General features: G+C 46.6%; 1 protein-coding gene across 13 annotated transcripts in view; it reads left to right on the forward strand.

The window, feature by feature from the left end:
• Nucleotides 1–22,669, forward strand: part of Ptpmeg2 (Protein tyrosine phosphatase Meg2) — a 520,977-nt gene that overhangs the window by 345,823 nt on the left and 152,485 nt on the right. Inside the window, exon 2 of one of the 13 annotated variants that reach the window (XM_076197068.1) lies at nt 8,160–8,932. The exons of the other annotated variants lie outside the window; for them this stretch is intronic. Coding sequence (XP_076053183.1) covers nt 8,897–8,932 — 36 coding nt within the window. The 5' untranslated portion in view covers nt 8,160–8,896. The remainder of the gene's footprint in view (nt 1–8,159; nt 8,933–22,669) is intronic. 13 annotated transcript variants of the gene reach the window in all.

A 22,669-nucleotide genomic window follows, 5' to 3' on the forward strand; every position in this document is an offset into this window, starting at 1 on the left:
TTCCCTTTCTCCTTTCGTCACTACAGGATGCCCATGGGCACAGGAGAGGAATCTAGTGTCTCCTTTGGAATAGGATGAAGGGGAAGAGGAGAAGACAGGGTAGTAAGGACGGAATCAGGGATGAGGGAGGAAGTGGATGTGTGGAGGGAGGAAGTGGAGGGTGGTGGAGGGAGGAAGTGGGGAGGGGGTTAACGAGTGGGATGGCGTTGGAAGCGAACAGCAGCCCGCCACTGCTGGAAGTAATAACCGGTTGAAGTTTTGTCAAGTGACCACGAGGGTTTGGTGGGTGGGACGGAGGGATGGGAGTGGGACGGGACGGGACGGGATAGATCTTTACGCCTTCCACCAGAACCGTGATGTCAGCTCTTGGATATGAAATACCTCGTGTAAGAAAATGTATTAACACTCGCTGCTACTGATGACATGTGTATTCTTCTGGCTGATCGCAGATGATTTTATTCGCCTGAAGGAAACCCTGCAGAGCGAAAGGGTTCAATCTATCTTCATTACCTCTTTCACTGTGACTGACAACTTACACATGTTCTGGCTACCAGCACGAATTCTTTTTCAGGAAACTTCCACAGTTGGAGTTCTTTACTCAGCTCGTTCCATGTGGCACGCTTCCCTTTATTCTGATTGATATCATACTATTATGTCTCCTTGACAACCCCTTGATAACAATCCTTTCCATACCAAACAATGCTCTGTCTTATCTTCTGGCTGTAGCCAGGCTATCTTTTCTTCTTCATGAGGTTCCCATGGTATCAAAGAGATTAATTACTCCACATGACTTCTGTCTAAGCTTACATTTCAACCACCAGTACACCACAAAAAGTAGCATCAACAGATAACGGCTCAAAAACGGTGCATAATCTGTTGTTAGTTTATTTAGAAGAACTTTGCACCAGTGGTCCTCCTGAGCACCCTCAAGCTTGTCATGTAACATGAAGAATTACAAATAATGACCCCGCAAAATCATAATACACTAGAAACTATTATGATTTTGTGGGGTCACTATTGATAAATTAATCACCATCACCAGTGAATCTTCAACAAGGCCTACTAACTGCCACACCTAACATTCCTGTTTTAAAATTCTCATGAGGATTTAATGCAGTAATACTGCATAATTCGAGAATGCCTATACGAAACTCAAAAGTTGCTCATCACATACCTTGAAAGTAGACACCAGTGTCATTACTTCAGTACCATAAACAGCAGTTCAAAATGTAACTCGATATCCATAACAACAAACTAACACATGCTCGTGAAAAAACTGGGTACTGACCCAATTCTAGAGAATTTATACATTCCATTACCAGTAAGGGGGAGAGAAAGGGAAAGGTGGAGTTTGTGTTCAAATACCGAGGACTAATAGTTCTTTTTGTTTAATTATTCATATTTTTTCTGTGAATATTTGCCAATGCCGTGGAGTTAAAGTATCTTTTTTCATCTTGGAGATCGCGACCCCAATAAAATCGTCTGTCTGCTCATAAAACTTTAGACGAATGAAATCGACTAACCTTAGAATAATATCCATAGATTACTGACTTGTTTAGAGGACTTGACCGACCCCATTGGTGCCGAGAGAATGCCACGGAGCAGAATGAAATAGTCTGGCGCCAGCCAAAGTCAAAGGGAAGGTTCCATTAAGGAATGGAAGAGCTCGGTCGAGTTGGCTTACGAGCCTGTCCACTGTGGCGGCGTCGGCGTCGGGAGGGGAGGCTGTTACCTCGGAAATGAGTATTCTGTTGACAGCCATAGTGAAAGTGCCATCCGATATGTAAGGAGGGGCGGTGGAGGAGGGGAACGAAAAGGGCAGCGAAAAAAAAGAGGAAGGAGGAGGTGGAGAAGGTTATGGGGGAGAGGTTAAGTGGCAGTGCCGTGCGAGGGAGGAGGAGGAGGAAGGGTCGAGGAATACAAAGTGAATTTTTGAAGAGGGAAGTGGCGGCGGCGACGGAGGAGGAGGAGGAGGAGGAGGAGGAGGAGGAGGTTACTGTCACCAAAGTAGAAGAAGAAGAGAAAGAAAAATTGGGGGAATGATATTTGTGGAAGGAAAAGGGGGAAGGGATGGGTGAGAATGAAGTAGGGACAAGAGCGACACAAGGTAAAGGAAGATGAGGAGGAGGAGGAGGATACAGTGATGAGGGAAAGTGTGATGAGGAAGCAAGTGGAAGAGGAAAGGAAAGAACGAGGGAGCGGAAGAGGAAGAGGAAAGAGGTGAAACGCCTTGTCTTGCACCCTGCCCCCTTTTTCCATATTGATGTTCTCAGGGTGGTTAAGACTTGGGTACGTTGTTGAGCATGCATTTTCTTATCTTCCTGCATTGGATATTGGAATTCTCTCTCTCTCTCTCTCTCTCTCTCTCTCTCTCTCTCTCTCTCTCTCTCTCTCTCTCTCTCTCTCTCGCTCTCTCTCTCTCTCTCTCTCTCTCTCTCTCTCTCTCTCTCTCTCTCTCTCTCTCTCTCTCTCTCTCTCTCTCTCTCTCTCTCTCTCTCTCTCTCTCTCTCTCTCTCTCTCTCTCTCTCTCTCTCTCTCTCTCTCTCTCTCTCTCTCTCTCTCTCTGACACACACACACACACACACACACACAGCGTTCGGTACAAGGTGTACACGTGATGTGTGCCACGCCTTTTTTATAACACTGGATCACTCTTGGTTGTAATCATGGAGTTGAAGAACAGAAGGGCAGCATTGTTATGTTTGAAGTACGTAGAGCCAGGAAGGGAATTGCAGCTGAGGGGAGGGGGGGCCTTGTTTGTTTGTCTGCCTCTGGCGGTGATGAAGAAGAGAGGTGCAACTGCATCCCTTCTCTTCCTCCTCCTCCCTCTTCCCTCCTCCTCTTCCTCCTCCTCTTCCTCCTCCCTCTCCCTCCTTCCTCTTACTCCCCTCACTTCCTCCTCCCTCAGCCTCCTTCTACTCTTAATCTCCCCTCTCCCTTTCTACTCTTCCTCCTCTTTCTCCTCTTCCTCCTCCCGCTCTCCCTCCTCGAAATCGTAGGGGTGATGATGAATTGCAGAAGCAGAGGCTGTTCCTGTCCTAGATGGAGAGTGGGAGGAGTGGGGGTGGGGGGTTGCGCACAAAGGGCTTTAGCCAACACTGGCAGAGCAGATTATACTAACGGGAGAACTTTCGGTTCGTAATGAGGTCGGATTCGGACAGTAATTGAACAGAGATAAATAAACAAAAGTGACAATACGAAGGTCTGTAAAGAGATAAATAGATTAGATGAGGCTCGCGTCGTCTTGTTATTAATGTATTAATGTATTTTGATGCAGCCCGAAGGCATTTCTCCCCGTCTTCTCATGTTCTGCATGAGGGGACGGAGAGGAGGGGTCGCCGATTATGTGAAGCGGCCTTGCTGTGGATACTGTGTCTTGCTGCATTGCTTCTGACCCAGGGCAGTGGGCGGGATACAGGGAATACCCATCATCCACGTGGAGCTAAGATGAGAGTGAGAAAAGGGTGGAGGATGGGAGTGGAATGGGTGGGAGTAGGTACGTGCCTTTGACTTAGTTACCTCCCTTATAAAGGGGAAAAACTCTTGGTATGTAGATAGATTAATATATTCGCGGAGAACGGGAGAATAATCTTACTGTGCCGAGTTGAAGTGTGCGAGGTTGTGCACTGGCGATTGCGCGCGTATTTTCACAGCTTGCGCGCTCGCATGTGGGTTGTGCGCTTCTGTACCAACATGCCTGTGTGAATACGTGTTTGTGTTTTACGTTGTTATATTGTGTGCTTGTATATATGGACGGGTATATATGCTTTGTTCATGAGTGTACGTGCGTAAGGATGTGAATTATTTTTGTGTGCCAGCAGACTTTTATGAATGCGTGTTTCTGTTTCTGTGTTCTTGTTTGCATATATGTTCGATGTGTTCGTTAGTGTAACATGTGTTCCTCATGGGTTGGCGGATGCCATCGTGTCCTTAAGCATTTATGCGGCCATGTGCTTTGTGCCAACATTCTTATGTGGATGCGCGTGTGGATGATACCTGTTTTTGTGTAGATACAATTATACTTTTGTGTGAACGAGCTGGTGTAAATGTTTTGTTTACACGAGTGTGTGTGTGTGTGTGCGCGTGCGTGCGTGCTCGCGGGTTGTGTATATACGAGTGTGTCTGTGTGTACATGTGTGTGTATGAAGGTTTGTGTGAGCGTATGAGGGGTGCATGCACGCACGCACGCACGCATGCATGCTTGTGACGTCAGAACATCCGGCCTTTGTATGAGAGTGCGGACGTGGTGATGAGGGAAAGGGGGCCACGGGCACTGGGGATGATGAATGTGGCACCCGTTTCGCTGGTGCCGAGGGGAGGGATGATAACATAAGAATATAAGAGTGAAGGAGACTGCAAGAGACCATGGGGCCTACACTAGGCAGTACCATGTCCATTACCACCTGTCATCCCCATCCATAAAGTTGTCCGACCATTTCACAACCGATAGTTTCAGTGCTCACTACTTAGGTACCAAGTCTATTTCATTCGTTGACCACCCTATTAGTAAACCAGTTCTTGCTTATTTCCTACTAAAATCTAAACTTGTCCAATTTAAATCCATTACTGCGAGTCTTGTCCTGTTTCCTTAACATGATGACCTTGAGTCACCCTTGTTAAAGCCTTTGGACCACTTGAACACCTCTATTGGAGGAATGCCACGGAGACGAATGAAATGGCCTGACGCCACTCAGAATCATGGCGTAAAGTGACACCCGGTGAGAAAGGAGTTTGGCACAGGCATAGTGAATGGTGAATAGTTTCCGGATTTTAGCACTGGTTGTATAATACGCAGTGGGAAGGGCGGGGGCCTTTGTGGGTTCACGGGTGCTTGTACACTTCCCACCGGAAGTCCTGTCGCCCCTTCTGGGATTGTAATATGTATGTATGTGTGTATATATATATATATATATATATATTTTTTTTTTTAGGGGGGGGGCTTTTAGCGTGTGGTTGACTTCTGTGCCCCCATCTTCTTAGCCATCGCCCAAAAAAGTAGATAACTAAAACGTATTCTGCTATTTCCGTGTAAGGTATATGTGGAATGTAGCTGCATTGAAAGATGCGTGTGCGAGGATTCTGGCAAGTTGTGATCCCGGTAGTTCCATTGGCGTGGTCCATGTAATAAAAAACAAAACAAAAAACTCCTGTGACTAATTAATGGCCTCAATTTTTTTAGGCCCCCCCCCGCCCATCCGAAATTTGACGCCCTACTTTGTGGGAAACACGGATGTAGATGGTGTTGCAGTGTTGTGAATTGGGAGATAGAATATGCATTTACGAAGGAAATAGGCAAGAACTGGTTTACCAATAGAGTGGTCAACGAATGGAAGACTTAATAACCACGTAGTTAGCGCGGAAACTATCGGTTGTTTTAAGAAAAGGTTAGACAGCTTTATGGATGGGGATGACAGGTGGTAATGGACATGGAACTGCCTAGTGTAGGCCTCATGGTCTCTTGCAGTCTCCTTCATTCTAATGTTCTTATTGTATTATGGTCTACGTAGTGTTTGTATAAATGTATACGTCATCCTCTGCAGTGAAACGTATGTTTGTAAAGTTGTGTTCAGAAAGGGCGGCAGGATTTTTGGAAATTTAAGTTACTAGTATGCATTATTACTAGAAGGGGTTTTAATTAATATTTGGAAAGGTGTCAGCTAGTGAACGTTGGCAACAGAAGTAAACAAGGAGGCTCTGTTTGTTCGTGACCAAAAATTACGAACGTTTTCTTTAACTTCTTTTATTTTATTTCGATTTATTTTTCTCCACGGGGTGGGGGTGGGATGGGGGGGTTGCCACGGAAACGAGTGACGTCATGTGGTGGCAGCCAGAATAAGAAGAAAAGGGTCAACAAGTACGAAAGAGTCTGAGTCAGTTGTTGTTCTTCGAGGGGGGGGGGGCTTTAGGGTCTTTTAACCCCCCACCCCCTCTGCTGTCACTTGAGGAACATTGATCTCGTTAATGGGACAGCTGACACGTTAGTCATTATCACGTTGTGGATAACTAATCTTCTTCCTCTTCTTTGTCTTCCTCCATTCATTCTTGTGCGTCTGGGAACATCAATATTTTTCAGAAAGAAAATATGGGGTAATGGGGTCGCAGGTTTCTGATAATGCTAATATTTCTCTCACTACTTCATTTCCTCTATTCGCTCAGAAGTTAATAGAATCGAAAGGAAATCTTCAGGGATCTGGCAGGTTAATCGAGATGGACCTCATCCTTGTATTCGAAGAGTTTGTGTTTCTCCCAACGGAATAAAGGCTTGCGGCATTAGACAGGATAGAATTAGTGAGAGGACGTGAGAAGATGAATGGCACGCGTGAGAAGATGCATAACATGCGTGAGAAGTCACGCGGGACGCACGGGGGGTCAGTAGCATACCTGTGTACGCACGCGCGCGCACACCAAACACACACACACACACACACACACACACACACACACACACACACACACACACACACACACACACACCGCGTGTATGTGTGTTTAGCATTTTTTAATAATAAATATTTGTGTCTTTAGGGAAAAAATGGCACCGAATAGGTGTAATCATAAGGGCCATTTACACAGTCAAACGGTTTGTCAAATAAGTGTTTGAAGTGATGTTTGACCGTGTGAATAGGAAATTTGGCTATCAAACACGCTTGACCAACGTGTTTGACAACCAAATACCCCATTCACACGGTCAACATCACTTCAAACAATTGTTTGACAAACAGTTTGATTTTGTAAATGGCCCTATAGAAGTGGCAAAGGAGGGATCATCATCCCACGTCGGGGGCCGCCGTGGCTCGGTTGGTAGAGCGCGTGTCTGGTAACATTGTGGTGAATTGGGCGTCTGTTCGAATCCTGGCCGCGGCGCAGAGGTTAGGAAGGACATTCATTCTGAGTAATGGCCCCGGGCCGCTGCTCAGCTCGGAACCGAGGTGACTTAGGTATCACTGTGTGTGTTATCTTCCGGGTATCGTCAGTGATGTGGCATAGCGTGGACACAGTCTTCTGTGTTTATATACGGACATTTCCGGACCACCAGCGAGGTTGAGGAAAAAGAAAAGCGTACGAACGTAAAAATATGCCGATCAGTTTGAACGTCTCAAAAATATTGGCGTTCCAAAACACGCAGTCAATACCCCATACATTGTACGTTGGGAGGGGTGGGGGCGTAGAGGGCGGAGAAGGGTAGGTAGAAACTGTTTCGCAAACTGTGTAGTCGTCGTAAAATAAACTTCCTGCAGAGATGATGGGATGTCTAGTTCGAAGTTTCAGTATTGTAAACACGCCCAAACATAAATTTTCTTTATTCGCCCGTATGGACTAAGAGGTTTGTTGTCGGCATGCTTTGCCATTGTAACCAAGATGTACACCCTGTGTCTCGATCTTGATTATAACCATTGGAAAGAGGTGGGACGAGACGTCCGTTTTCGTTCCCATTGGAGGGACAAAGCCTTACAACCTGCGGGGAGGGGGGGGCACTGAGGCCTCTTCAGTAAACTTAAACAAAACGTATGTGGGTGAGATTACGTTTGGAGGCGCTTACGCCTTCAGAAACAATGGTCTAAAAACTCTCTGGAAATAAATTTAATTTGGAAGTGAGTAGAAACAACTTCGCCAACCGTGTAGTTAATGAATAGAATAAATTTCTGCAGAGGCAGTGTAGTGTAGTTCAGTTCGAAGTTTTTAAGAATCGTTTAGATAAGCACCTAAGCAAGATGCTGTAATGACTATAATTTATTTTATATTATTTGTTTTGTTATAATTTGTCTGTTTATTATTATTTGCTTGATTCTCGTTTATTATTAGTTAAATGTCAATTTATTATTATTTACCTGTTTATTATTTAACTATATGCATTTATGTATTTTATTATTATTTACATTATTGTAGTTTTTATTTATCATTATTATAATTTTTTTTGCATCCGACCTAGATATGGACCAAAAGGTCTCCTGTCGGCATGTTCCGCCTTTGTAATCCTTTGTAATGAGTTCGGTACCTCTCTCCGATGTCCTCTACCTGAAAAGATCAGTTGAAGTCGCCTGGAGTTGATTTATTCGAACTCAAGCAGAACGAGTTCGGAATCCAACCGCTATGTGGCATATGATGAATATGCAAAAATAAACCAGAAAATGAAAAACATCGATGAAATTTTTTCCAGGTTTTATTGCAAACCAATCAACGCCAAAATAACAAAGACCACACGAACGACGGGGACTACGACGCAGACGCAGTAGAAGCGTCTTACCAGAAGGTAATACGAGGAGCCTCGTGGACGATTTGTCACAAGGCAACCAGGCGACGTTAAGTGCAGAACAATTTGTCGAGGTAGACGCTCCAGATAGCAGACTCTTCGCCGACCACCGGCGATCGGCCTCCACGAGTGCCTTGTCTTCGGCCACTTTGATTCCTCTTGTTCGGAGAGAGGCCTCGTGTATGAGAGCGCACCGTTACTGATAGTGTGTTCGCGCGTGTGCACGTTTCTCCACGGAAGCGGGTAGCCTGCTACTCCAAGTACAAACCCCATGGTTGACATCGATCGACTTTAGGGACTTAGGGACACGCCGGATCTGGTAAACGAGTTTTTATTGCTAAAATTCGAACCCTGGGGAAGAGTGTATTCTTCCTTTTGCTTCACACGGTGGACTGTTGGAATAACAGTCGTGAGTGAAGGAATGATCCTTTAAGGATCCACTGTCAACGTCGCCCAGGAAGAAAGCCTAACGTCGTCCCCGGAACCGGGGAGTGACGTAATCCCTCCCCCAGGTCACCCCTACACGGCCTGACATATCCGGGACGAACCCCCGGTAGACGGAGGGTGCCCACGTGCGTGCGCCCCCTCACGCGCACGCGCATTCACACACGCAGGCGACTCCGCAGGAGGCAACCCGACACGGGATGGTCCTGTGTGGCGCCATGGACTGCTGCTTTTCGGTGAGTTGGCATTCTGAAGGGGGGGGGTTAACGGGAGTGTGAGGAGGAGGAGAAAGGAGTAGAGTGTCAGGGAGGAGGGCATGGAGAAGGGAGAAGGGGAAGGTAAGAGGAAGAGGAGTTGGGAGGAGGAGGAGGAGGAAGAGGGAGGGATGAACAGGTAGATAAGGTGGAGGAGGGAGTGTGTGATGTTGTTTTTGTGAGAGTGATGGTTATGGTTGTTGAGGTTATTGTGTAGCTGGTTGTGGACGGTGGAGGCATACTTTTAATTAGATGGAAATTGGCCCATAAATTTACAGTGGAGTCGTAGTGGGTGGATGTGAAAGGGGAAATTACAACGTGGAAGAGTTCGTCACTTTCGAGAACGTTGGAAGGAAAGTGAGGTTGGGGCCTTGGCGGACATGTAGCGGAGCTGGACAAGGGAGGTGGAATAGAACCAATCTTGAAACTGTTGGTGGAGGGATAGATGGAGGATGAAGCGAGTTGGACGGAAAAAGAACTCCATCCTTAAAAAAAAAGAGAGAGAGAGAGAGAGAGAGAGAGATGGTGAAATGGCAGGAGGCGTGCACATCAAGTACCGATGGAAGGCCGTGATGGATGAGTTGGGTTATTGTGTGCGATCTACAGCAGCGACTTTTATCTCGGAGGGTTGAGCACTAGCGGAACCGGGCGAGCGAGGTAGCGGTGTTTCTACCGGATGAGGCCGCCGTGTGAGGGAGGCGGTGTGTTTGTAAATTTACGTTTGCATATGTACATGTCTGTGTGTGTGTGTGTGTGTGTGTGTGTGTGTGGTTGCGCATGTGTCGACGGTAGGAGGGTTATTTGCATTTGGCAGGAGTAAGTGGAATTAGCACTGTACACGTTAACCCTTCACTGTGCGCAGGGAATCCAAGTCGCCAGAAAAGAGGGAAATCGAAGAAGGTTGTGGCACTGAAGTCAGTCATAGGTATGGTTGAAGACGCTCTTCAGGTGTTGTGGGCATCGGTGGGAAAATGCGCGAAATACCGGAGGCAGGGAAGCTAAAGCTCAGCAGATTGGTGGAGAGTACCATGAACACTCCACCGAATAAAGTCGTCTAGCTTCAGCAAGAAGAAAATATAGAGAAAAAAGTATATGAAACGAGGGTTTCAGTGACTACTCGAGACTTGATACCACATCCAGAAATATCTTGGCTTAGGTTTTCCTCTGTGGGAGAGAATCTGATGACTTGGGTGGGAAGCACTGTAGGGTCAACAGTCAGACTGTGTATATATACTGTATATATATATGTATATATGTGTGTGTGTGTGTGTGTGTGTGTGTGTGTATATGTATGTGTGTGTGTGTGTGTATATATATATGTGTGTGTGTGTGTATATATGTGTGTGTGTATATGTGTGTGTGTGTGTATATATGTGTGTGTGTGTATATATATGTGTGTGTGTGTGTATATATATATGTGTGTGTGTATATATATGTATATATATGTATATATATGTATATATATGTATATATATGTATATATATATATATATATATATATAATCACATCTAAAAATTCTTCGGGTGCGATCATGTCTTAATTCTCTGTGGGAGAGGAATTCGAGGCCGATGGATAGGAAGTACGAATATAAGCTGCAGGGTCAACAACAGTCGGGCTATAATTTTTTTCAAGTGCGTGAACAAGAGGATAATTGCCCCTCAGTACGGAAGGGATGAAGAACTCGTTCCCTTGTGCAAGAGAGGTCCATCGAGATCGACCTTTTGAGCTCCGGCGCTGGTCCACCTCTACTGAATAAAATTGTTAGTGTTCCTGGGAGTCACTGCCTGCCTGTGGGGTCGCACACAGCCGAATAAAATCGTCTAGCGGTAACCGTAATGAGGGAATGCCCCCCTCCCGATCCTTAAGCCAGTTAAGAGAGAAATGGGTCTTATATGTGCCTCCCAGGCACCGAATATCACACTGATGAATAACATAGCCTGGCGACAGCTAGATGGGAAGGGTAAATGCCATCCGGTACGGAAGGGGTGATTATTGTACGTGGCTGATAAAAAGTAAAGAAACGAAGAGGACTGGGAGAAGGAGTTGCCCTACCACCACCACACTCACCACCACATTCACCACCACATTCACCACCACCACCACACCCTTGGGGCACCATCGCGCCGGAATAAGAGACTAATTTACTGAGAGACGCACGGAAAGACGTGAAGGAGGCACAGTGTGAACAAGTGGAGGGGACAGGAAGATAAACAAGGCGGAGCGATGAACAAGAGGCGGACGAAGAACCGGGTAGTGGGAAACGAGAAGATTAAGAGTTGTGCGCACAGCTCGGCTCGGATTGTTTATTACACACTTACACACACACAAAACACACACCACACACACACACACACCACACACACACACACACACACACACACACACACACACACACACACACACACACACACACACACACACAAAATATATATATATATATATATATATATATATATATATATATAAACGAGAGATTGGGTGGTAGGAGTAAAACGAAGATGGTCTAGAAATATATTTCCTCTTTATGACCTACTTGGTCTTCTTTAGAGTTATCTATTGTCTACTGTTCTACTTGAGTAGATAACTGTCTGAAGACCGATTTGGTCACAACGTTAGTAAATCAATTCCTCGACCATCTTCGTTATACCTCCGCCTTTCTTCTTATCTCTGAAGTACGCTGGCCGAGCGGGTTAGGGCGTCATCACCAGGAGGGCCAAGGGAGGGACCAAAGCTCTCGAAACCCCGGACGCCGAACGTTCATGAGGTTCCACATGAAGATAGTTTATTATCGTATTCATGTTGTAGCTCAACTCCTTCGCCAACGAAGGGTGTACCGCGGAAATATGATGAGATTAGTGGCAGTTGCAGTGAAAGGATTAGTGCCACACGTTACGGAAGAGGTTAATGGAGATGGGCTATGTCATCTTTGCAACCCCAAGAGAGGCACGTTAATGAATGCCGTAGCCAGAGGAAGGCGACGAGTGCCACTCGCCATGGAAGGCGTTGACCGAGATAGATCGAGGTGCCTCGAGGATGAATGAAGCGAAAATGAAGAATGCCTCCCGGTACGGAAAGGGTCGAGGCTCGACTCGAAAGTGCGCGACGTGCCTGGTGGAGGAAAGCTCTTCGTGGAGTAGGCTGCCACTCTTGAGATTTGGACGCTCTGGCGTCGTTCGGTGCCGCGAGGGATGTGGTGTCCGCGGCCAGGCGCATCGGGGCCACTTCCGGTGGTGTTGGGTGACCTTCCGGTGCCGAGGCGGCGAGGGAGGGAGGGAGGCTGGCGGGGAGGCGGCTCTTGATCCTCCTCCTCTAGGGCCCACAACTGCGTGTTTCTCTCTCTCTCTCTCTCTCTCTCTGTGTGTGTGTGTGTGTGTGTGTGTGTGCGTGTGCGTGTGTATGTGGGATAGATGAATGAAAGAGAAAGGGGATAGATGAAAGGAGGAGTAGGGAGAGAGAAAAGGAGGGGTAGGGAGAGAGAAAGGGAGGGTGAAGGAGGGAGGAAGAGATGGGCGAAGAAGAGAGAAAGGGAGGGACAGGGAGGGCGAAGGAGGAAGGGAGGGGCGAGGGAGAGAGAAAGGGAGGGGCGAGGGAGAGATAAAGGGAAAGGCGAGGGAGAGAGGAAGGGAAAGGCGAGGGAGAAAGGAAGGGAGAGTGAGAGAGAGAGAGGAAGGGAGGGTGAGGGAGAGAGGAAGAGAAAGGCGAGGGAAAGAGGAAGGGAAAGGCGAGGGAGAGAGGAAGGGAAAGGCGAGGGAGAGAGGAAGGGAAAGGCGAGGGAGAGACGAAGGGAGGGTGAGAGAGAGAGAGAGTAAGGGAGGGTGAGGGAGAAAGGAAGGAGGGGTAGGGAGAGAGGAAGGGAGGGCGAGGGAGTTACATGGAGTTACGTGGACAAGCGAACAGCAACAGACCTTGTGGTCCCCACGAGGCGGTTTCGTTACTTAATCTAAATCTATCTAGAAGTAAAATAATACTAGACGGGGATTTGTAAGTAAATGTCCCTATAATATATCTACAAGTAGAATAATTCTAGCCGGGGATTTGTAGTTAAGTAAATGTCGAGACGTTTTTTTGAATACCTCTACAGTGGAACACTCAAAAAACGTGGGATGGTAGGCCATTCCATATTTTAACAACCTGATTGAAGAAAGTATTTCGCCAAACGTTTGAAAACGTTTACATATAATTTTGCATCAGTTTGTCCTAGTTACGTTGGAGGTGTCAATTTTTAAATAATTTTCCACATCCATGTTTTCAGTTCCTTTGATAATTTTGAAGACCTCAATTAGGTCCCTTCTCGTTCTCTTTTTCGAGAGACTAAACAAATTAAACAAAGGGGTTTACCTTAAACTTACGGAAGGCGGCAGCTTCCGCTTCGTTGAAAGATGGAAAAATCCTCGAGAAACGGGTTGACCCTCTCTATATAGGCTCGCCAATTGACCTGATGGTCACTGGAGCCAGAGGCCGAAAGGTCAATAGGAAGTGTTTTCCTATCCTACTTCAACTGATAGCTAACAAACCTAACCCAGGTACAAAACTTAAAATTACACACACAAGAAATGCACGTAACAAAAATAAAAACCTTAATACTAATCACAACATAGTAGAATGGGTTACAAGAAAGAAAAACTACAAAGGTGGCAACTTAACATTGCGCGAAGCACATGTCCGGCCGAGAATTGAAGAAAAACTACAAAGGTGGCAACTTGACATTGCGCGAAGCACATGTCCGGCCGAGAATTGATAACTGTTGCCATACGAACCTCATTTAAATGAAATTACGAATACATCCGTACGACGCAGCGTATGTCTTGACAAATGGTATCTGAGATTCCAAAAAAAAGGACCAGTTGCAAGAAATATGGTTACATTATTAAAAATTTTTTTTTGTAAAATACAAAGAAATATAACCACAATAAAATAAAATCATACATCTTGGCAAGATGTGCCGCGATGCCCAACGTTCCCGGGTCATGACCTGAGCAAGGGTCATCACAAAAGACCGCCGCTGCTTGACCATTGTTAACGAACTGGGTGTGTCAACTTGGACGAAGCTGGACGATAGAAAAGGGGGGGGGGGTGAAAAGTACGTGACGGGCCGAAATTACAGCCACCGCACAAAGAAAGGAAACACGTGAATATTCGAGATATGTAACAGACCAAAGACTGAGCCTTGAGGCACTCTACTTGATACAATACGCCAGTTTGAACTTTTTCCATTCAGAACAACACGTTGCTTACGATCAGACAGCCATTCCGAAATACATCGATGAATTTGCCCTACTATACTATGTGATTCTAGTTTACCTAGTAACCTCCAATGTGTGACTTTATCGAAATCTTTTTGGAAATCAAGAGAGGAAGGGAGGGTGAGGGAGAGAGGAAGGGAGGGTGAGGGAGAGAGGAAGGGAGGATGAGGGAGAGAGGAAGGGTGTTTAGAGGGTGAGGGAGAGAGGAAGGGAGGTATGAGGGAGAGAGGAAGGGAGGTATGAGGGAGAGAGGAAGGGAGGGTGGGGGAGAGAGGAAGGGAGGGTGGGGGAGAGAGAAAGGGAGGGGATAGGGAGAGAGGAAGGGAGGAGATAGGGAGAGAGGAAAGAAGGGATAGGGAGAGAAAGAAATACAAGAGAGGGAGGAGTGAGAAATCATGGCAGCAGATGCGAGATGGAGGTGGGTCGGAGCCAGAATGTCACTGACAAAAGGCTTGCTAGGAATTGAAAATGTAACGCGTTCATTACCATTTGTCATTAGTTAACGTGTTTTGCAGAGTTTGTTTATACGCAAGGAGTGTGTGTGTGTTAAAGTGACATTACTAAGGACATAATGCTTTTTCTCAGTCGAGTAGAACCACTGATGAAAAGTGTAGTAGCACATTTGTAAATCAAAACTAAAGTCGCAGTCGGAGGAGAAGAAAAGACTAGAAACGGGGAATCTATACATTTCGACTGTAAGGTATAGTCCTCTTCAGTAATACATTTCTAGTTTTTTTCTTCTGCTCCGAGTGTAGTTTTGGTTTTAATAGTCACCAGTGTTGTCCGTTGCATGGTGATTGTTTCCAACCCTCTCAGGCTGTGGGGGCGAATTGATCTCGACGTAGTGAAATCGACTGGCGTTGTCCTTATCCAAATCGCTTCTTGTTTGCACAACGGGTTTACCCGAAGCCTGGCGAAATCTTGGAAACACAGCTGTAGCAGCGTTCGTGCTATCGCAGGATGTTGGGCGGATGGGAGCGCCGGGCGTGGGGGGGGGGGTGAGGGAGAAGAGGGTGCCCAAGTAGTTGAGAAAGTTAGGGTGAGGGGGGAATGTTGTGAGCGAACACACGCAAAAGGTCGTAAGTAACCTGTTTTTTTTTTTTTTTTTCTCTCGTTCATCTCCGTGACAACCCTCTTGGTAGCAGAGGTTAACCATACATGTGATTCTGCATGGGCCAAGAAACTATTTGTCAGGATGTGAGACAGTGGCTATCATGGGGTCGATGTGTCCAGACGAACCCGTCTACCACTTTTCTTCCTGGCGGAAGCCCGAGAACAAATTCCCCCCAGGGTCTGAACAAGAAGAGGCGCTTCACGTCGTCATACGGTGACGTCGCCTCCCCGTGACGTCACATCGTTAGTTTTCTCTCCGGAGTGAATAGACTTAATTTTTGTTTCGACTTTTTGTGTCATCAGAACTTCATCGAACGTAATGCAGTGTTATTCCGCTATCTGAAAAATGAGTGTAGAAGTGCAAGTAAGAAAGTGGATGTCTTTACAACTGAGATGCTCAAATCAATCTTTTTGCCAACATAACCTTGTCTAAGCTCATAGAGTATTAACTCGTTTGTCTTCGTCTTTTACGTTTATGTTGATGTGCGATTTAATTATATCGAAGTTTTGTGAGTGACTGAACCTCATTTTTTTTTTTTTTTTTTTTTTTTTATAATTATTTCATTCTGGTTGTACTTGTATCCCTCTCTTACTGAGGATGGGCTGACACAGGAATGAAGAAAGTGGCCTGGCGACAGTCTTAAGAAAAATTGAGGAACCCTGGCGACGGAAGGGTTTGATGAGACTGTTTCGTCTCGGGCGTCGGCGCCAAGGAAAGAGGGCAGGAAAGAAGAAAGGCCAAAATCACGATCGTTTATTCTCGCAGGACCGTGATAGTGGCCTTGTTCAGTGTGACGTCGTGAGACGTCAGAGACGTTGATGTCGTCAGGCTCATGCCGCGGCGGTCGGGTTTTCCTCTTGTCTCTGGAATGGAGTCGTCTGGCGACAGATGTCAGAGAAAATGTACAGTTGGGCAAAAGCAGTGGAGGCAAAAGCTGTCGAAACGAGTTTAACCCTTTCCTGAAAGAAATTGCTTGGCGATTGACAGAACAAATGCATGCTTTCACTAGCTTTGGAATGATAAAAGGGTGAAGGAGAGAGGAAGGGAGGGGTGAGGTGTCTATCAACTTGTTTACTTTTTTTTTTCCGGGTCCAACCTCGTCATGGATCGAAAGACCTGCTGTCAGCACGCAGTTCCGTTGTAATCCTTTGTAAGCCATTTATCACTACATGAGACGATCTACTGGGCTCGAATTTCAGGCGGATTCCCTCTCTTTCTCTCCTCTCTCTCCCTCCCTCCTCTCTCTCCCTATCTCTCTCCCTATCTCTCTCTTCCCTCCCTCCTCTCTCTCCCTATCTCTCTCCCTATCTCTCTCTGTCTGTCGTGTCTCTCGAACGCATGCCCGCGCACATTTTTTTTCCAAAATGTATTTGTCTTTAAATGGAAGGCGTCGTCTAGCTTCATTTCCATTCCCCAAAATGCAGTGACGGAGCAAGGTAGCTGTAGTGGAAGGAATGAGAGAAGGAAGTAAGAAAAGGAAGGGAGGGAAAAGCAGGAAGGAAAGGGAAATGTTCCTGTCCTGGATCAATGCGTGTGTGGCTTCAGTTGGCGACGGTAGCAGTCGTATGGCCTCAGCATTCTTGCGGCTGCATTTTTTTTTTTCTTTCCAGGGACCTGGGGCAACAGCATGGCTGAATGCGGTCATGTATGTGTATATATATGTGCGAGTATGTATATATGTGTGTGTGTGCGTGTGTATATGTAATTGTATATATATATATATATATATATATATAATTGTGTGTGTATATGTATATATATATGTATATATATGTGTGTATACATAGATACACACATATTGGTTTATTTTTAACTGTTTGCTTCTTTTTATTTATTTATTTATTTTTTATTTTTCTGGGATAAACGTCATAGCATGGACATGAGGTCTCCCCACTCTCTCCACTTTCTTCTTCTTCTTCTTATCCTCAAACAACACTAAGATTTGTAAGGACATCACCGTGACTATGAGATTAAGAAAGCGGACGTCTAACGTTAGAAAATATCTTTGAGACTCTTGTTCATTCAGCAGCAGCGTGATGATGTTCACTATCTTTTTGCTCGTGCGTTCATTGTCATGTTACTTACCGGCATGGAAATCGCTCATGCACTGAATAGAGTAGTCCGCTGTTGTACTGGTTTCCTATACTGTTGTTCCCAAATAGTTGGCGGATTTTTGGTCTCGGATTTCGTAGATTTGCAGTCTTTCATCTTCTGCTGCTTATTCTGGTTCTTCTTCTGGTTCTTCTTCTGGTTCTTCTTCCTCGGCTTCTTCTTCTTCTTCTCCTTCTTCTTCTTCGGCTTCTTCTTCTTCTTCGGCTTCTTCTTCTTCTTCTTCGGCTTCTTCTTCTTCTTCGGCTTCTTCTTCGGCTTCTTCTTCTTCTTCGGCTTCTTCTTCTTCTTCGGCTTCTTCTTCGGCTTCTTCTTCTTAGGTTTCTAAGAATTTCACGTCAACGGCAGTTTCTCCTTCCCTTCCTCCCTCTCCTAACAAATTTGCGCCAAGTAACTATAAATCTAGAGTTGTTTTCACAATAACCGTTATTAGAATTGAAGTGTCACTGTTAGATATTGATCAAAAGTCGCCACATGTTTATCGCAGATGTTTTCGCGTTTGGAATCTCTGGAACGAGGGAGTACCCAGGAACCCGAAAGAAAATGTTCCCAAATCGGTCCAGGATTAGACAGATAGGTTCTGTGCTGATGTACAAATTTGTGAAGCTTTCGTTTAGGCTGGACTTTTTATAAACTGGGTTACGAGCCCGCTGACGTTGGAAAGCCCGGAATCAAGATAGAATAAAAACTGGCGAATTCTCTCTCTCTCTCTCTCTCTCTCTCTCTCTCTCTCTCTCTCTCTCTCTCTCTCTCTCTCTCTCTCTCTCTCTCTCTCTTCTCTCTCTCTCTCTCTTCTCTCTCTTCTCTCTCTCTTCTCTCTCTCTCTCTCTCTCTCTCTCTCTCTCTCTCTCTCTCTCTCTCTCTCTCTCTCTTGGCGCTTGGCCTTCAAGCCAAAAATTTCATAAATAAAAAGAAAATCAATCTCTTTTTCCGCCGAACTCCTGACTAGCGCTGGTATAACGGAAAAAAATGCGGGCCTGTTTGTACAAAACATGCAAAGCTTGGTACATACAGTAGCTCGTGTGCTAATCAGTCTGGCCTGTGAGGTATTTACAGGTGTAAATGAAACAAAACTGAAAAAAAAATTATATTTCTTCCGACCTGACAACATGGTTTCTTAAAAGCGTCATATAAATGTGATTTACTCTCTTTCGCCCTCCGACCTAAGGGGAAGGATCCATGGTGCCCGTAACCCAGTGAGTATATTAAAAAAAAAAAAAAAAAGTCTGGCCCTGTGGTCTTGATTTAACTGTGGTCTTGCCCGCCTGTGCTTGGTGCCTTTGTTTAGTAGTTTTCCATCTTGGGCGGCACAAGGTACTGAGATTGAGGGCGATTCCAAACTGCTTTTGGTGACCCAGCGCTTATCATATACACCGGGTGAATGTAACAGGTTTGGCTATTACTTATTACTACTTCTACTATCACCACTACTACTACTGTTACTACTGATACTACTCCTGATGCTGCTGTCGGGTTGGCCATCACTACGGCTGATAAAAGCTTGATAGAGTCGAAGATAGTTGTATGATTAGTGCATTGTTGATGGTACACAATATTAAGTGCCGTACTGCCAGCGCAGAAAGGAACGACATCCCACACCGGAGAGCGAGCGAGTGAGTGAGTGAGTGAGCGAGCGAGTGAGTGATAGAGCGACCGGAAGGACCCAAAAGTTGGGAAAGGGCAGTCTCGGCCGCCGGGGCCGGACAAGAAGGCTTTGTCTCTGCACCCGTCTCGCATACACACACACACACACACACACACACACACACACACACACACACACACACACACACACACACACACACACACACACACACACACACACACACGTGTACAGACACGTGTACACGTACAGACACACACACACACGTACAGACACGTGTACACGTACAGACACACACACACACGTACAGACACGTGTACACGTACAGACACACACACGTACAGACACGTGTACACGTACAGACACGTGTACACGTACAGACACGTGTACGCGTACAGACACGTGTACACGTACACACACACAGATACGTACACACACAGATACGTACACACACAGATACGTACACACACAGATACGTACACACACAGATACGTACACACACAGATACGTACACACACAGATACGTACACACACAGATACGTACACACACAGATACGTACACACACACAAACGTACACACACACACACGTACACACACACACACACACACACACGTACACACACACACACGTACACACACACACACGTACACACACACACACGTACACACACACACACGTACACACACACACACACGTACACACACAGACACGTACACACACAGACACGTACACACACAGATACGTACACACACAGACACGTACACACACAGACACGCACACAATCTCTCTTTTCCTCCCATTTCTTCATCCTCTTTTCATCTCTTCTTCCTCTCCCTCTCTCTCTCTCTCTCTCTCTCTCTCTCTCTCTCTCTCTCTCTCTCTCTCTCTCTCTCTCTCTCTCTCTCTCTCTCTCCTCTCTCTCTCTCTCTCTCTCTCTCTCTCTCTCTCTCTCTGTATCTGACTGTCTCCCTCGCCCCTTTTCACAGTCTTCTACTTCCCTGTATTTGCTCCTTTTCTCTTTTCCTTTTCCTCTTACCTCCTTTCACATCCTTCGCCCATACTTTCCCCCCCTTTATTCCCTTCCTTATCCCACTTTGGCCCACCTTTCCCCACGTTCCCCCCTTTTTCTCCCACCCGATCCCCAAGACCCTTTTATTTTATAATTTTCCCTCTCCCTTTCCCTTCCTTTTCGCTTCCTCACCCCTCTTCCTCTTTCATTTCTCCTTTCCCATTCATTTCCCCTTCCCCCTTTATTCCTTTCGTCTTAAATTCCCCCCCCCCTCTCTCTCTCTCTCTCTCTCTCTCTCTCTCTCTCTCTCTCTCTCTCTCTCTCTCTCTCTCTCTCTCTCTCTCCTCTTTTCTCCTTATTCCCACTTTCCTCTCCCTCCCGCCTTCCCCTCCCTTTCCCTCTTCGTTTGCCTTCCCAATTCTTTCCTCTTTCCCTTCCCTTTTTCATCCTCTGCCTTCCACTTCCTTCACTTTCTTTTCCTCCTGCCTTGCCTCCCTTCATTTTCCTTTTTTTTTTTTTTCCTGTTTTCATCTTTATTCCCCCATCCTTTCCCCTCCTTCCCTCGTTGTTCTCTTTATATCCTCACATATCCCCACTCATTTTCCTGCTCATTTCCCCCTCCTTTCCCCATCATTTTCCCCTCCTTTCCCCCTCGCCCTCCATTCATTTCTCAGTCGCTACCTATGCGTGTCTTACTCATTTCTCTTTCCGTTCCCCTTCTTCCCTCGTCATTTTCTTTACATTCCCTTGTTTCTCAGTCATTTCCCACTCATTTCCCACTCATTTCCCCCTCGCTTCCCACTCATTTCCCACGCCTTTCTCCATCATTTGCTCCTCTCTTCCCACTCATTTCCCCCTCCGTTCTCCTTCATTTCCCACTCATTTCCCCATCATTTGCTCCTCTCTTCCCACTCATGCTCCCCTCCGTTCTCCCTCCGTTCTCCTTCATTTCCCACGCCTTTCCCCATCATTTGCTCCTCTCTTCCCACTCATTTCCCCCTCCGTTCTCCTTCATTTCCCCATCCTTTCCCACACATTCCCTACTCCTTTACCCCTCCGTTCCCCCTCCTTTCCCCTGCTTCCCTCGTTATTCTCTTTGCACCCCCACGTTTCCCACTCATTTCCCACTCATTCCCCCTCGCTTCCCACTCATTTCCCCTTCCGTTCCCACTTATTTCTTACTCCGTTTCCCTTCCGTTCCCCTTCCTTTTCCCCTCGTTTCCCTCTCGTATTCCTCTCCATCGGCTTTGCCAAAGAACCCATCGGGCAAAGGTAATGGCATCAGCCACGGCTATGCATCTTGTGATGTATGTTCCTCACCGTATTCATTTTCTCTTGACCCTACCTCTATCCCTATCCCTTCCCTCTATCCTTGCAATTTCTCATCTCCCCCCCTACCCTTCCTTTTCCTCCCTTTCTTCTTCATCTCCCATTTCCTCCCCCTCCCCCCCACACACACATTAACGCATTCCTTCGCCTTCTTCCCGTTCTTCCGCACCTCTTCGCCATCTTAGTTTACCCCCCTTGCCCCTCCTCTCTCTCTCTCTCTCTCTCTCTCTCTCTCTCTCTCTCTCTCCCTCTCCTCTCTCTCTCTCTCTCTCTCTCTCTCTCTCTCTCTCTCTCTCTCTCTCTCTCTCTCTCTCTCTCTCTCTCTTTGTTACGGGAGCTAACTCGAATTCGAACTAAGTGTCAAAGGATGTATCGGGGACTTAGGCTCAGGCACCTTCATTAACCTTCCCAGCGTCTTCCTTCCCCCCTCCCACACCACCCCCTCTTCTTCCCACCTCCCACACCACCCCCTCTTCTTCCCACATCCTCTTCCCTCCCACCTCCACTCCCAACCCCTTTTATTCCCCTCCTCCTCCTCCTCGTTTATTCTCCTTCATTTATTCCTTCCATTCTCCCTTCAACCTTCCTTCTCTCCTTCTTTCCTGCCTCCCTGCCCCTCTTCCCTCCTTCCTGCCTCCTTCCTTCCCTCCTCCATTCTTTCCCTCTATCTTCTTCCCCCCTCCCATCTTCTCCCTTCCACCTCTCCCTATAGTCTCCCCTTTCTCTCTTCTTCCCTTTTTACCTTTTCCCTTCTGCACCTTTCATCTTCCTACCATTCTCTTTCCTCTTTCCCTCTCCCTTTCCCCCTCCCCCTCCCCCTCCCTCTCCCTCTCCCTTTCCCCCTCCCTCTCCCTTTCCCCCTCCCTCTCCCTTTCCCCCTCCCCCTCTCCCTTTCCCCCTCCCTCTCCCTTTCCCCCTCCCTCTCCCTTTCCCCCTCCCTCTCCCCCTCCCTCTCCCTTTACCCCTTCCTCTCCAACCTTCCTGTCCCCCTCCTCTCCCCCTTCTCTTTCCCCTTCCTCTCTCCCTTCCGCTTCCCTATATCTCGCCTTTTCTCTTCGGCTTCCTCTACGCCTTCCCACGCATCGTCTCCTCTCGCCCCCCACCAGCCTGCGCCCTTTTCTCCCCTCCTCCTCCTCCTCCTCCTCCGTGCGTCGCCTTGCAGATATCACTCGGCAGTTGCTGCGGAGACGGCTGTTGGTCCTTTGGGGGACTGAAGTAGCATCCAAACAGGTTGTTTAGAACATTTTCTCCAGCCTTACCCTTTTATGCTCAGTAGACTTAGACGATTAGAAAAATGAAATAGTTTGAG

The sequence above is a fragment of the Oratosquilla oratoria genome, chromosome 1, assembly GCF_046742065.1.
Source record: "Oratosquilla oratoria isolate Oo_2021 chromosome 1, ASM4674206v1, whole genome shotgun sequence".
In the NCBI taxonomy this organism is placed as follows: Eukaryota; Metazoa; Arthropoda; class Malacostraca; order Stomatopoda; family Squillidae; genus Oratosquilla; species Oratosquilla oratoria.